Consider the following 17,327-nt stretch of genomic DNA (forward strand, 5'->3'; position numbering starts at 1 on the left):
AATGCAATAAGTATAATTTTTCATTGGCCATGAGTGAACAAATTCTTTGAAATTATTTACAAGTACTTAAATCTAATCTATTTTTTTCAATTATAGAAAAAAACTCCACAAAAGTACTGACAATTCACACATTTTTAAAATGATCTAAAAGTATGTAAACATGTATAGCTCTTAAGTCAGTTGATAGTAACACTAAACATTGATCATCTTATTACATTATTTTAGACTACACTCAGTTTAAAAGATAATTATCATTCATTTTTATCATGAATAACCACATCAGTGGAAACATCATGAAATACAAAAATAAAAATAATTCTTTACCTTGACTGCATTTTCAGAACCTTCCTCTTTAAAATCTTCGTATTTCATTACTTCAGCCATAATGAATCCCTTTTCAAAATCTGTGTGAATCTTTCCTGCAGCCTGAGGAGCCTTAGTCCCTTTCTTTGAAAAGAAAGACCAGAGAAAACTAATTGCATTTAAGATGATTGATTGTAAGCACAGAGTTTCTTTTCTCTGATCAGCAGTTGGGCTCAACCAGAACTTGGTTGAATATCTGTTAAGATGTCAGGTATACAATTAGTACATTTTCAACACTGGGTAGTATCTATGCAGCAGATTTAGCACAGATAGATCAGTAGATATTAAAGAAGCGTAGCTTTGTTTTTCCTAACAGTCATCCACTGTTTTATTGATTTAGAAGCAGTGGTCTGGTTTTGGTGTAGGTTTCATTTCGATTTTCTATTCTTCACAGTGGAAAAAAATAGATTTTTAAGTAACTTTCAAGCTGAATTATCAAAGGTTTTAAAAAGATAAAAAGCTCTCAAAATTTCAGCTCATCTAAAGAACATATAAAAATCAATATACAAAGGGGCATTTTAAAGGCATTTCCAGCAAATCATGTTGGAAATCTACATTCAGCAAATAATTGTGAAACTCTCAAAAAATTTCGATAATAAAATCTTTGAACATTTTGCATAATATTCACTGCCTCTAACCATCATGAAGGAAATTCAAGTTGATATAGGAAGAGAAATGTCTTATAATTACCCCATATGTTATATTACAAGGATATATATACCACACACACATAACCATGGAAAGAAATTTGAGAAATAACGGTGACCTAAAGGCTGCTTAATAAAGCATGTTAAAGTGATAAGGAGTCTGACACTAGAAAGCACAGTTTTTACAATAAAAGATGTATTGGGTTAATATGGCTACTCACTGATGCTTACCTGACTAAATATCTTAGCACATTAAATCATGGATACTTACAATCAGTCTTAAGATAAACCAGCTTTTACGTTTTCAAGCCCAGAACATGCAATCTTTGCTACCTCCACATACTTAAGTTAGAAAGTTTTAAGGCTTTAAAATACATCTTTAAAATATATAGTAAAAATAAATCCTGGCAATTTGTTTACCAACTTGGATTTGCTTTGACATTATTTTTTAAATCTATATAAAAGGACCTTGGTTAGAAGTCAATCAAACATTTTTTTTACAAAGGGGAGAGGAGATAAAAGAAAAGTAAATCTCACATTCACACAAGGCATTTAACATTATGTTGAACTGCCTCCATGTTTCTATCCATATTAAATCAAAATACATGTAACAATAAATTACAGTAGTCACTGAAAACAGGAATCAAAGCACCACTAAAATTTATCGTGTAGCATATATTTAAAAAGCATAATAAAAGACTGAATAAGACACTATTTCTAAAAGTTCTGGTATTATTTTTATATTCTGTAACATACTATTTAGGATTACATATATTTCAAAATATTTTTCAATAGTAACTACTATGTTACAATATATTTAAATTTAAAAGCAAACCATTACAGTTCAGTTTCTATTGTCCTCTGGGAATAAATTAGTCATTCTCTCTGGTCGTATTCAGTATACATCAATTTTTAAAATACATATCACATTTTTAAAGAAGTAAGACTGAACATACAACACTAAAAATAAACATTACTTCTATGAATTCAAATTTAAAAAGGCATGAATTATTACACATCGAGTTTAGCTTTTTGAGCCCAACTGTGTATCTATGAAGAGCATAATGATGTCATATTGCTTTTATTGCTGAAAATGTAATCCGAGCAAAGCAAAGGAGGAAAGAACCACCCGCAACCCAAACAAACTTAGTGAATACAAAATGAAAAGCAACATCAATTTCACTGCAGACAAACCCAGTCACACAGATTAAGCAAGCACAATACTGGTGCGTCTTATCTCTGACCACAGGAGGAGGGTAGACAGATTCTACAGGATGAAGAAATTCAGACTATGTAATAGGCAGAATCAATTGTTACCTGCCTCAATCAATGCCGCTCCACTTTCACTGTTCAGCAGCTCACAAATAATTAAAGTTATCCTGGACAAAAACCTCATCTGTAATGACTAGCTAACCGCCACCATGACAAACTTCAAAGTCAGTGATATCAATCTGAATTCAATAGTGTGGAACTGGATATAGCTGATGAATAAGTATGAATCTTACCCTGATGGTCCATGCACGCACTTCATCTGGGCCTGCAGTGAAAAAGTATTCTAGTTGGAGTGCTGCAAACCCAGCCTTAATGATCTTTGGCAAAGCACTGAAATCAAATGAAACAAATTCACCCAACACATAAGTTGATTGTGCCAGAAATTGGTATAGAGCTAAAATTACTCATTTCAAGCAGAAAATGTTAAAGATATTAGTAAATGACCACTCATCTTACATAATACACTTGAAGAGGTCAGAAAGCAAGTAACTATTTTTAAAAACCTCTCTTCTAAAATTGATTTTAATTGTCTTAGCCTGAAGATATTATTTTGAATTGTCTACTATTTAAAAAAAGAAAAATTATGACAATTTTCATCCAAAATTAATTATTTCCAGGACCCGGGCCACAAAAGCAAAATTATTTGATTGAAATCTGATATTTAAACAATATATTACTGTTACTCAGAAAAAATTACGGCAACTGATTCACCCTTTCCCCTCCCCCACTGAACATGACGAAAGAGTTTTGGCGATCATTCCTTCTCAAAAATATACATAACTAATACCTATGTTATAATTAAAACACTGTACGGAGATGACAGATGACAGTTAAAAACTTAATTTAAAATAAATCTTTTCACTCTGTCTCATGGTAAAGAAAGGAGAAGATTCCCTCTTTATAATGGTAATTACTCTGTCATTTATTATTCTATCAGCGCAAGCAATTAAATTACTGCAAGGAAATAGTTGATAATAAAGTGTAGGGAAAATGAATGCTAATTAACCTTTGTGTCATGTTCGCTTCCAGATACTTCTGTCTCTCCTCAGCACTCAATTCTTGCAACTTGAGTTCCAAGGCCCCACTAAAAGGAATGACCAAGGCACCTGGGTCATACTTGTCCACCCACTCTTTAATTTTTATCAACCTGTAGACAAAAAAGGGCACAACATTATCTTGTAGTGCATGCATGACTGTACCACATTCATTATTATCAAGTAGCACATACATATTCATAAGAATTGCACGGTTTTATGATGCCATCTTTTTGTGTATAGCTTTCCAAGGTCAAGGCATTAACAGGCAGCAACTGCTTCAGGTATACGCCATAATATTTTACTGTAACCTAGTTTTACTTTAGCACATTATCTATGGGAACTATTATACAAATATTTAAAAACTTTTTTTAGTTACACTAAAATTGTTCAGCATTAACACCTGTACCCTTGAATAAAGCTTCCATTTTATAATTTTTTGTTTTCCTTACTTTACAAAGTAAATTTTTAAAAAGAGGAGACATAAAGTTCTGTTTGTGTAGGAATCATACCTAAAAATACCAGCTAATTCTGAAGAGCCCTTCACAAATAAATAATTTGTTCCGCCCATATATCTGGTTTAGTTCCTTCATGGACTAACAGAACTCACAGTGGTCACTGGTTTTGAGGAAGATTTTTGCTAGCCAAAACAAGCACGTGCAGAAATACAGATTTACAAATATAGTTGATCACGTACGCAGCTCTTACGAACCTGACTTTTGTGAGAACAAGAATAATAGAACTGCAGAGGAAAGAAATTCCTTTAATCACAAAGGATTTGGAAAGCCAGATCAGTTAGGAAACTGATCCTAGTGGTTACCTGAAAAGACATTATTGAGTCATTTTTTTTTCTTTCCAAAGCATGGAGTATTTGGCAAAGTAGTAATTAGAACATAAATGAAATAAGTGTAGTGAATGTATTAATTAGGTTCAGAGTCTCACACTTTCCTAGCTTTTTATTACTGGGCAGGTTACTGAACGTTTTTAAGCCTCAGTTTCCTCACTTGTAAAAACAGAGATAATAATAGTACGTATTATATTGTAAGGAACCTAGAAAAGCCTGCAAATAGTAAAAAATTAACAGTAGTTACTATTATTAATTTTCCTTCTCAGATAATCATAGCATATATTCCTATGAATTTGGAACTGAGTTTAGTGTAAGACTATATATTCCATTAAAATTTTTATAAAATTATGCTATAGTCTTACATAATTCTACTAGCCTGCTATATTTAGACAAAGGTTTTAATAGTTATTATGGCAAAATGCTGTGGCAGAAGTCCTTTAAGTAATTAATGTAAATGCCACTTTAGGGGAAAAGAAAAACAAGAAGTAAATCACAAATCCATCAATGGCAGGGGAGCAGAGTTCTTAGAAAAATTAAGACTATGGCCCATTGAGCGGGATTTAGGATGGGAAAAAGGAATGAAAAACAATCACACAAGAGTTTGTATATGTTTGTTATACAAAGGCAACTACTTATTTAATATGTTATTTGTGGTTTTGAATCTTCATAATAGTATTTTTTCTTTTGTTCATATCCTAAAAAATGGACCAAGCCCTACAATTTATTTTGAAAAAAAGTACATTGCCTTTAAAATAAAATTCAAACTAGATGTTTTCTTATCCAAAATTATGAAGGACAGGTTAAAAAAAGGAGGGGGGATTGAAATTGGTGCTTCTGTCTCTGATAATATTATGGTATTCTAAGTTACTTCACAGACTTACACTATTCCAACAAAAGTCTATATTCAAATGTTATCATCAATGGTTTAGTAACATACTTTTAGTATACAAGTTAAAATCAAATATGTAATTTTTAAAAAGCAGATCACATACCAAATAGATTCAATGAAAGTGAAATAAAACAAGCCCATGTAAAAGGATAATATAAAAATATCATACACAGTTTATTTCATAAATATGGACAACAGAACTAATAAAACTAGAACTGTTATGAAACAACAAGATAAGAAATAATTACTTTAGCTAACACATCAATTCAGAATAACAATAGTCCTACCCTGTCATTTTAGCAGCCTTTCCTGCAGAGTTCTCAGAGGGATTATTTGCATTCCTCAGGTGTTCTATTGTACAATTCAAATGAATAAAGACTTACAAATCATTCCTCTACCGCCAATGTGAGACTTTGATCTGGTGAATACACTATTGTACCTTAACTATAATTGGCAAAAAACCTGACAGTGTAGAGCATCACAAGCTTAATAACAAAGGAGAATATCTCAAAGTGTTGACAGATGATCTTCATAATGCAGAAGCAGAGCTGGTACATTTTAGCAGTAAATGAGCACTGAGGTCTAAAGGTCTCTAAAGTGACTGACATCAGACCTGCTATAGCCTCACTAAAAGAAAAAGGTACCGTAGCACTCTCCCGTAAAGTGAGTTAGGCTCTTTGCCTGCCAGCTTCACTTTTGTGACTTTCACTGTCATAGAAAACACAGGGAAGATGAAAAGTGAGTGAGGTTCTTTGGCTGTCTGCTTTACTTTTGTGACTTTTACTATCAAACAAAAGTGGGAAATGTCCCAAAGTAATTTTTAATTACATCTATAAAATAAACCTAGGGCAATTAACAATATTATTTGATTTCAAGATTATAGACTGAAATATATGTGGTATATCTATTAGGTCTGATGGTTACAAAAGTGTGATAATGAGGCCAAGATCACAAGTCTGAACCCCATGGGGACCAGTTACCTTTTGCAGAAAAATGTCTATTCTCTTGCTACAAACCATACCCCAAACTATAGCCAGTCATCTCAAAAATCTGTGCTACTGGCACATGAGGGATATAGAAAATTAAAGTTGAGCTCAGTACCACTACTAAAAAAAAATTCCAAGCCATTCTGTTGAAGTGCCTGAATAATAATCTCTATGTACAAATGTTAGCAAATGTCTAAAGCAAGTCATCCAATTGCTAGTGACCAAAATAATAATGATGATATTGTCAAAGAATATCAAATTATATGGCGGGTAGGAGGACAAGGAACAGTAAAGACAGTAGACTCCTAAAGAGTTAAACTGTAAAGCCTTACATAGACTTCATTTTGCAAATCTGACTGAGCAGATTACTGCAAAGGGATCCATCCTTCCCCATAAGCAGCAAAAGCCACATTTGATTTCCTCAAAGTCTTAGGAGTAACAAATGGAAAGTGGAAATGCCATTAGTTGTATTTTTCTCCCCAGTAGTGATTCCACAGCAAGGGGACAAAGAAGGGACAACTAGTTTTAAGACAAAAAGGATGATACTTTGAGATACACTGGCAGGCTGTAGTCTACAGCAGGAGTCCTCAACCCCTAGACCGTGGACTGGTACCAGTCGGTGGCCTCTTAGCAATCAGGCTGCACAGCAGGAGGTGAGTGGGGACCGAGCATTACCACTTGAGCCCCGCCTCCTGTCAGATCAGCAACAGCATTAGATTCTCATAGGAGCCCAAACCCTATTGTGAATTGCATATGCGAGGGATCTAGGTTGTGTGCTCCTTACAAGAATCTAATGCCTGATGATCTGAGGTGGAACAGTTTCATCCCATAACCACTCCCCATCACCCACCCATGGAAAAATTGTCTTCCATGAAACCAGTCCCTGGTGCCAACAAGGTCGGGGACCACTGGTCTATAGATTCTTTGGCAGAATGAGACCATTAGTATTAAGTTAATATCAAATTTCCAGAAGATCATGTCTCAAATTTACTTTTAGCCTTGTAATCTGACTTTCTTGGCCAGTCTTAAAATTCCAGATCCCAAACTTTGATTTTCCCAGGGTTAGTTTACATTGTTTATATTTCTTTCCCCAGATATGAATTTTATTACTAAACATTCTATTTGTTTCTTCCAAATCCACTTGCTTTAACTGGGTAATATTTTACACTTGTTTAATAAGTTCTTTGTCCCTTTCAACATTAATTTGCAAGTTCTTTTCAGACTGCTTTGACTTACAGTTTCTTGAGTGTAACTCCCCTCTCAAATCCCCCTTTCCCCATTTGTCATCTGCTAACGATCTTTCAGGACAGTTGGTTCCTGCCTATGTGCTATATTTGTGTATGTGTGGTCATTTTGGCAGCTGCAGTTATGTTCCAAGGGAGTCTGGTGGTCCCCAGGATTGAGATATATCTGTGGGGTAGTCTTGTGGTTACTTCTTCTAGGGAGAGATCTATGGAGGGTCCTGGGATCCAGGGAAGTTTTATTCATGTTTTTAGGCTTAGTGTTTCTGCACTAGGTTATGGGTAATGCTTCTTACAGTGCAGTCTCAGTTTCTAATTTCCTGAGAATAACAGTTTCCTCCCTTGTTTGGAAGCAGTGAGGGGTATTTTTCTAGTATCTGGTAATGGAAATGACAGCTTCTTCTGGGCTTTATGAGTGGGCCTCACTCCAGTTATCTATAGCCCGGAAACTGTTCCTTGACTCTTATTCCTATGTGGACACGAAAGCCTCTAAACCACATACAGTAGCCCCCATTTTTCCAGTGGGGATATGTTTCAAGATCTTCAGTGGATGCCTAAACCCTCAGTACCAAACCCTATATATATTATGTTTTTTCCTGAAGCTGAAAACTCTCCAGCTTTTCACTTAAAGGAAGCACTTTATGGCTTCTCTTTGGCATATCCAAATTGCCAGCATCATACACTTAATAATGCCTTTGGGGCCATTATTAAGTAAATTAAGGGATACTTGAACACGAGCACCATGATACCTTGACAGTCTGGATAACCAAGATGGCTACTAAGTGACTAACGGGGCAGGTCGCACCCACAGTGTGGATATGCTAGACAAAGGTACAATTCACATTCGGGGATGGTGGTTCAGGATTTCATCAAACTACTCAGAACGGTGTGTAATTTAACACTTAGATATTGTTTATTTTTGCCCACTTAGTATTTTCAGACTGGTTGACAGTGGGAACTAAAATGACAGAAAGCAAAACTGCAGATAAGGGGGAGCTGCTATATTAGCTCAGTTTTCTCTGAAGGCCATGCACTGTCAACTTCATTCTTTACTGTTACTGAGTTTCCTTATTTTTAGCACCTAGAGAGTCCTTTTCTTGCTTTCAAGTCCTATTGTATATTCTTTTTTCTTTCTTTCTTTCTTTTTTTTTTTGAGATGGAGTCTTGCTCTGTCGCCAGGCTGGTGTACAGTGGTGTGATCCTGGCTCACTGCAACCTCTGCCTCCCAGGTTCTAGTGATTCTCCTGTCCTAGCCCCCCAAGTAGCTGGGATTACAGGCGCCCACCACCACGCCCAGACAATTTTTGTGTTTTTAGTAGAGATGGGATTTTACCATGTTGGTCAAGATGGTCTCGATCTCTTGACCTCAGGTGATCCACCCGCCTCGGCCTCCCAAAGTGCTGGAATTGCAGGCGTGAGCAGTGCTGGGATTGCAGGTGTGAGCCACCGTGCTCGGCCCCTATTGTATATTCTAAAATTACCACACCATCATCAATACCAGTTTTTGCTGGTTATTGTATCTGGTGTTTCTACATATTAGGAACAAGAAGGAAGGAAGCTTCCTGTATTGGCCCAGTTCACCATCTTAACAGGAGGCACTTCATACTACAGTTAAATGTTCATTCTATAATGTTCTAATACAATAGCTTTCAAACTTTTTTTGACCACACCCCCCTAGTAAAAAATAGATTTTACACTTTGACTCAAACATATGGTATACAGACATATTATTTTCACATGCATTATAAAGGGAACAGAGAAATCCCAATAGTGCTATTTGATATTTTGCATAAAATCCAAAACCAAATTCTTGCAACTTAAAACACAACCCTGAAATGGTTTTCTCTAGCATACGTTAATAAGAAACTTATCGTATTATTTTCCCCACCTCAGGCCTTTCTAACTTTTCAACTACGTCTAGCCACTCAAATTCTGATGACAATTTCTGAAAATCCTTTAAAGATGGGTCAATCCAACAACAAAATCAAGTTATATTACCATTTATGGCATCTTTGTTGATATATATTAGGATGTTCTCAAATCTGATTTTTTTATATCAAAGTATACTTAAAATATTTTTTAAATGTACATATGGTATTATTAGACCTTTACAAATACCTTATATAATTACTTGTTTGAACTTACATCTTCACTTTAAAAATAAATCAACAGTGATATCTTGCTTTGCTAATTGAATATAACTGGTGGCAAGAACCACATCTCAATATACACAAAATGATACAACTTACACAAAAGAGGCTCCAGGGCTGGTTAATTAAGTAATTTAGTATCATTCAGTCATTAAGGACTTGGCTTTTACTAAGCTAGCTCCCCTCATATTGTCCGTGGGATGGATGTACCATTAATCCAGGGGATTCTGTTAAACACTGACATCATTTCTACTTTTTTCCCTTGAAGGTTTATACTCATTTCTATTACAACTGCTCAGTGTCCCAAAGCATGATTTCAAGATATCAGAGTCCTCTTTACCACTTTCCAAATATGATTATTATAAATTAATGTCAGTTTACAGTATTAACCTGTAAACCTGTTATAGCAGGTTTATAACCCGCACTGAAATCAATACCACAAACAATATACAAACTAAAATATGTCATAAATAATATTTTTTCAAAGTCAAAATTCCAAAATTCTAAACTCTTCAAAATTCTTTGAATAAAATTATTAAAATTCAATACATCTTTACTTTTATTTCTGCTTATAAACATTTTCTGAATGGAGGTTATTAAGGAAGTCTGTGATGAAAACAAGAAGGAGAAAGAAGAAATATTAAGAAAGTAAATTCTAGTTTAACTGACTAATGTTTGAAAGCCTAATCCCTCTTCTCAAAGAGAGCTAAGGCCGGGCTTGGTCGCTCATGCCTGTAATCCCAGCACTTTGAGAGGCTGAGGCAGGAGGACTGCTTGAGCCCAGGAGTTCGGCTACAGTGAGCTATAAGAGCACAATCATACTCCAGCCTGGATGACAGAGTGTCAATAACAAATAATAAATAATTTATTTATTATTTCCAAAAATAAATAAATAAACAAATAAATAAATAAAGCTCCATCTTCCATACATGTAAGAGACTTCAAGTTTCAATGTTCTTGTCTGACCTTATGGAGTTGTACAGAATAACATAATTGCAACTTTGATTGTATCATTTGAGTGTGTGATAGAAATGCAGGAATCTCAGCTGGTCATGGTGGTTCGCACATGTAGTACTAGCTACTTAGAAGGCTGAGGCAGCAGGATCCCTTGAGCCCAGGAGTTGGAGGCTACAGTGAGCTATGATCCTGCTTGGCCAAATGAGTGAGACCCCATAAAAAAGAAAAGAAAAAAGAATAAAAAGAAATGCAGAATCTTGAACCCCACCTCAGATCAGAATCTGCACTTTAACAAGCTCCCTGGGTGATTCATATGCATGTTAAACCTTCAGAAGCACTGAACTAAAGGACTTTGAAAATAAACACACACGAACTGAAAGCACGAAAATAGCTGAGATAACTATGCAGACCAACTGATAAACTAGAGGCAGATAATGACTACCTATACTGCTGATAGCAGAGAACAGTGAGAATGATAGGAAAATTCCTGCTTCTATTTCCTAGGTTCAAAACCAGAAAAGGAAATGTCACCAGAATTTCAGGAAGTATAAGGAAAATGTTTGCTCTGAAGCCTCTGCAATGTCAAAGAAGTCTCAGATTCACATTATTATGGTCAACAGTGTCTTACTTTGTAAGACATAATTATTGGCTGGGTGCAGTGGCTCATGCCTGTAATCCCAGGACTTTGGGAGGCCGAGGTGAGGGGATTACTTGAGCTCTTGAGTTTGAGACCAGCCTGGGCAACATGGTGAAATGACATTCCTACAAAAAATACAAAAATTATCCAGGCGTGGTGGCCCATGCCTGTAGTCCCAGCTACTCAGAAGGCTGAGGTGGGAGGATCGCTTCATCCCAGGAGGAGAAGGTTGCAGTGAGTTGAGATCATGCTACTGCACTCCAGCCTTTGTGACAGGGCGAGACCCTGTCTCAAAAAAAAAAAAAAGACATAATTATGCATTTCTTATCCTAATAAGCCTCAATACCTGGAAAAACATCTGTAGTAAGTTAGCTTTGGAGTCTAGATTGAGAATATAAGAAGTGATTCCAGGACAGAGGACTGTGAAATCTAAATTTACATCAAGTGAAAGATATATTACCACAAATTGTTCCCTATGAGAACCTCACAGAACTACTGGCTAAAAAACTCCACTCATTTTAGTCACTATAATAAGGCAGCACGTGTCTGTGTATGTGTAAGGAAATAAATTCTAAAGAAATGGCCATTTCTTTTGCAGCATAAAAAAATTGGATTTCAGACTTTCTGTTCTGAGGATTAACATGCTTTCTGATTCTAGCGATAACTGGAAGACTACCCCAAAATTGAAATGACGAGTGTTACAACAAGCAGGCAACCTGCAAAGCAAATTTGAATGTTTAGCAAAAAGGCTCCACTTAAAAAAAGTTCTTTGCAATGAATAAACAGGTGGAAAGAAAATATTAGGGTAAATTCTAATTAGTTTGAGTTAATCATAGTTCCCCATTCTCCAGCTGGCAAACGGTTTGAGGGGGCATGTGAACGAGTTCTAATCAAAAGAGCCAATGGAGTTTGTGGGAAGATCTGCTAAGGGACTTCAGGAAAAAGCTCCAAAAGGCTCCTCTGCCTCTTAAAGAGAGAAAAGAGCCTCTCTGGCGGAGACCATTTTGGATTGGCACTCTAGCGGCCATTTTGTGACCGTAAGAAGGGAAGTGGGGAAAGATGGGAAAACCCTTGTTCTTGAAATCATAGGAACATTTAATTAACCAACCGAGGAGACAAACTACCTTGGGTCTTAGGTACTGGGATTATAATATTTGTAGCTGAAGGAATCCCGATACTGATAATGATGACATCTTAGGGTTATCGTCATGTAGGTATATGACTGTAGCTCCTCTTAACTGGTCTAACTCTAATTTGTTCTTTAAGATAAGAATCTCCTCTAGAGCCTTCCCTGAGCTCCCATGTGGGCCACAGCTATCACCACATTCCACTGTATACTATAATATTGCATATAGTTTTCTGTTTATATCTTCATACTATAGAAAAACATTTCCTGAGGTCAGGGACTGTGGCTTTACTCCCCATTATATCCACAGAAACCTCCTAGCACAATGCCTGGCACATAGTGGATGCTCAAATATTTTCTAAATAGATAATAAGGGGGAAAGAGTTTCAGCTAATACCTAGCTGAGTGACTCCAGGTGGTTACTTAACATCTCTTAGCTTTAATATACTCATCTGCAAACTGATCTAGACAAGTAGTTTTCAACCTCTTCCGAGTTCTGTAAAAGGATTTCCCAACGTGGAAGGAAGAGAAAGGGCAGGAAGAACAAGGGAAGAAGGGACAGTGAGGTTTTGGATTTTCCACTCTTGCATTTCAACCAGAAATGCTACATTTTTATATGACGGGCTTCTGCATAAGATTTTATCTGAAGATTTTATCTGTCATCATCTGTTTTATCTGTTGTTTTTAACGACTCTAAAGTTCACTGGTTAAATTATCTCTTTCAGATGGAAAATTCTGTAACTTTATGGCATATGCCAGAAATTAAACAAGTACAAGTGCTGAAATCTTCAGGTACTTCATTCAGATTTCTGCTTAAATTTTACTTTTCAACATCTTTTTAAAAATAATGGCCGGGTGCGGTGGCTCGTGCCTGTAATCCCAGCACTTTGGGAGGCCGAGGTGGGCGGATCACCTGAGGTCAGGAGTTTGAGACCAGCCTGGTTAACATGGTGAAACACTGTCTCTACTATGAGCCGGGCATGGTGGCAGGGGCCTGTAGTCCCAGCTGCTCAGAGGCTGAGGCAGGAGAATCGCTTGAACCTGGGAGGTGGAGGTTGCAGTGAGCCAAGATCATGCCACTGTGCTCCAGACTGGGAGACAGTGAGACTCCGTCTCCAAAAAAAAAAAAAAAAAAAAAAAGGCCTCTTCCTTCCCATTTTCTGTCAATCTCTATTCCCTTACATTGACTTATTTTTATTCAGGGCACTTATTACATTATGTACTTAATGTTAACCGTCTTCCACCTGGCATTAGTGGACCCACCTGACCAGTTATTGAGCCAAGGAACTTTTTGAATATTTTCTACACTGCAGTGTATCTCCAGCACCTAGAATAGTGCTTGGCATAAGCAGATGCTCAATAAATGTTGGGTGGATCAGTGAATATGAATGAATGAATTTGAAACTTAATCTACAAAAGACTAAGTAAAAGAACATTTAGGGCCAGGTGTCTGGTGGTGGCTCACGCCTGTAATCACAGCACTTTGGGAGGCCAACGCAGGCAGATAATTTGAGGCCAGAAGTTTGAGACCAGCCTGGGCAACATAGTGAAACCCCGTCTCTATACAAAAAATACAAAAATTAGGTGTGGTGGCATGCGCCTGTAGTCCCAGCTACTTGGGAAGCTGAGGTGGGAGGATCACCTGAGCCCAGGAGTTCAAGGTTGTGGTGAGCTGTGATCACAGCACTGCACTCCAGCCTGGGTGACAGAGTTAGACTCTGTCTCAAAAAGAACATTCAGAAGCACGTATTATTCTTACATACCTTATCTACTTATCTTCTGCCAGGGTCAACCTTTAGAAATTAATATGCTTGTTTAGTTTAGAAATTAGTATGCTTGTTTTTTAGCTGGAACTGTGAAGTGAAAATCGCAACAGGACCTGTGGGAGTCATATCTGATTGCTATAAGGCTATATATAAAAAAATCAGAGTACAGTGGGGTTATTTTCATTGCAAGTTCTATCTGTGGCTTGGCCGACTACAATTCAAGTCTGAGCCATCAGGCTGCTAACCATCTCAAGGTTCTCTGTGAATGCACAAAACAAGCAGCACCTCAACCTTTTAGATCATTCCCGAATTTCAGGCTTCTGACTCTGCTTCAAGGTTACTAAGACTTGTGTTCAGACTAAGTGGCCTCCAGCAGGTTACATTTTTGAAACTTTAAAGCAGTGTTTCTCAAAATACAGTTTGTGAACAACCTATAAATCCAGGCTTTACAAAAAAAGCTAAATTGGCTGGCTGCAATGGCTCACGCCTGTAATCCCAGCACTTTGGGAATTTGGTGGGAAGATGGCTTGCGCACAGGAATTTGAGAATAGCCTGAACAACATAGTGAGACCCCATCTCTACAAATAAAAAATAAAATAAAATAAAATAATAAAAAAATTAGCCAGGCACGATGGTGCGCACCTATAGCACAGTCACCCAGGAGGTTGAGGTGGGAGGATCACTTGAGCCCAGGAGAGGCTGCAGTGACCCATGATTGCACCACTGCACTGCACTACAGCCTGGGTGAAGAAGAAGACCTCTTCTCAAAAAAAACAAAACAAAACAAAAAAAACCCCACCCACCAACCAACCAAACACCACCACCACTACCAAAAAACAACTAAATTTATGATCTCTAGAAGCAAGGAATATGCATTTAACTCTTACAACACTTTGTACTCGGACGTCTGAAAGTCACTGTTTTTTAAATCTGTATCTATTCTTTGTAATTTTATATTCTGGTTGTAAACATCACACATAGAAACATTCTGTAATTATAGTTGTCATGAGATACGAAGCCAATATTTGTATCTAAAGACTATGAAACTCAGTTAGCTGCAAAAAAATTTCCCAACCCTATATTATGTTCCTATATACAAGATAAAATTACATCTGGCCATAAGGCTCCAGGATAAACTATCTCTCTTTTCCATTTTTGTTCAAAGAGGACAACAACAATAGGCTGATGTAGTTTATAATCAAAATGTAAGTTTACAGGGAGAGCCACAAATCTTGATTTAACTACCACTACATATCATTTTCTTAGAATGTGATCAGAGATGGAACTTGCATATCCAAACTGTTTATGAGGATGGAGAAAATCAAAAGACTCCCTCTGATATATTGGGAGAGATGAGGAGAGGATGCTGAGAATAGAGAGGGCCTGCATCACAGCATGTGTGGCCCAGTGGTATACAAGGAAGAAACACTACCATAAAGAAGACAAAAACGTCAGTAGAGTCTGAGACTGGCTGAAACTGATGAAGGGTCTATAAATGACACAAACTAAACTGAGACAGAAATATATTTAACAAAAGAAGTCTAACACTTTTACATGGAAAACTTTAAAGCATCACTGAAAGAGATTGGAGAGCTAAGTAAACGGAAAGATATCCATGCGAGTAAACTGAAAGGCTTAATATTAACATGGCAATATTCCTCAAACAGATCTACAGATTCAATGCAATTCTTATCAAAATCCCAGCTTTTTTCCCCCAGAAATTGAGAAGTCAATCCTAAAATTCATATGAAAATGCAAGAGCCAAAACAATCCTGAAAAAGAACAAAGTTGCAGGGTTTACCCTTCCCTCTTTTAAAACTTACTACATAACTATAGTACTTAAGACTCGGCAGCACTGGCACGAGGCTAGATGTAAAGATCCGTGGAAGAGAATTTGGAGTCCAGAAGTAGATCCATACACTTATGGTCAACTGATTTTTAAAAAAATTGTGGTAAAGAACAAACAACGTAACATTTACTATTTTAACACTTGTAAATTTACTAAGTATACAGTTCAACAGTGTTAACTGTATTTACATTGTTGTGCAAGGGCTCTCCAGAACTTTTTCATCTTGCATATCTAAAACTCTATAGCCATTGAGTAACACCTTCCTGTTCCCCTGGCAACCACTATTCTACTTCTGTTTTTATGAGTTTGACTACTTTAGAAACTGCACATAACTGGAATCATATAGTATCTGTCTTTTTGTGACTGGCTTATTTTAGTTACCATAACGTCCTCAAGGTTCATCCATGTTTTAGCATGTGACAGGATTTCCTCAATTTTAAGGCTGAAAAATATTCTACTGTTTGTATGTCTATACTACATTTTCTTTATCCATTCACTTATTGATGGATATTTGGGTTGCTTCTATTTCTAGCTGTTGTAAATAATGCTGTACTGAACATGGGTGTGCAAATATCTCTTCAAGACCCTGCTTTCAATTCTTTAGGATATTTACCCAGAAGTGGGTTTGCTGGATCACACAGTAATTCTATGTTTAGCTTTTTGAGGACCCATCAAACTGTTTTCCGTAGTGGCTACATCACGTTTTACATTCCTACTAGTACTGCACTGCACAAGGGTTCTAATTTCCCCACATCGTTACCAGCACTTGTTATTTCCTGTTTTTTTATTTTGTTTTGTTTTTGACAGTGGCTTCCTAATGGGTGTGGGATGATGTCTCATTGTGGTTTTGATTTGCATTTCTCTCATGATTACTGATGTGCATCTTTTCATGCTTGTTGGCCACTTGTATATCTTCTTTGGAGAAATGTCTACTCAAGTCCTCCGCTCATGTTTTTAATTGGATGGGTTGTTTGTTGTAAAGTTTATTTATGGTTAATTGATTTTTGACAAGGTATCAAAACAATTCCACGGGTAAAGAAGAATCAACAAATGGTGCTTAGACAACTGGATATCCACATACAAAAATTTAAATGGACCGAAGATCTAAATGTAAGAGTTAAAAGGTAAAAAGTTTATGTAACAAAGATACTATCAAGAAAATGAAAAGACAGGCCACAGAATGGGATAAAATATTTGGAAATCATACATATGACAGAGGTCCAGTATCCAGAATATATAAAGAATTCTTATAGCTCAACAATAAAACGACAGAAATTAAGTTTAAAAATAGTCAAATAATTTGAATAGACAGGTCTCCCTAGAGAATATATAATAACAATATTATATAGCAATAATATACCAATAAACATAATAAAAAGATGTTCCTCATTAGTCATTACAAGAATGTAAATCAAAACCACAAGGAGATGCCACTTCACATCTACTAGGATGACTATAATTAAGGAGACAGACAATAAGTAGTATATCCATACAACAGAATATTATTCAGCAATAAAAAGAAATGAGAAGCTGATACACACTACAACATGGGTGAACACTGAA

At 36.4% G+C, this 17,327-nt stretch overlaps 1 protein-coding gene across 3 annotated transcripts in view; it reads right to left on the reverse strand.

Annotated features, from left to right (window-relative positions):
• The window catches only part of OLA1 (Obg like ATPase 1), a 171,481-nt gene that overhangs the window by 3,535 nt on the left and 150,619 nt on the right, over window positions 1–17,327 (reverse strand). For 2 of the 3 annotated variants that reach the window (XM_025404192.1, XM_025404191.1), the window contains 3 exons: window positions 3,289–3,429; window positions 2,516–2,612; window positions 325–447 (listed from right to left, as the gene is read on the reverse strand). In XM_025404192.1, coding sequence (XP_025259977.1) covers window positions 325–447; window positions 2,516–2,612; window positions 3,289–3,429 — 361 coding nt within the window. The remainder of the gene's footprint in view (window positions 1–324; window positions 448–2,515; window positions 2,613–3,288; window positions 3,430–17,327) is intronic. The other variant, XM_025404193.1, reaches the window with a different exon arrangement.

The sequence above is a fragment of the Theropithecus gelada genome, chromosome 12 (genome assembly GCF_003255815.1).
Source record: "Theropithecus gelada isolate Dixy chromosome 12, Tgel_1.0, whole genome shotgun sequence".
NCBI classification, from domain to species: Eukaryota; Metazoa; Chordata; class Mammalia; order Primates; family Cercopithecidae; genus Theropithecus; species Theropithecus gelada.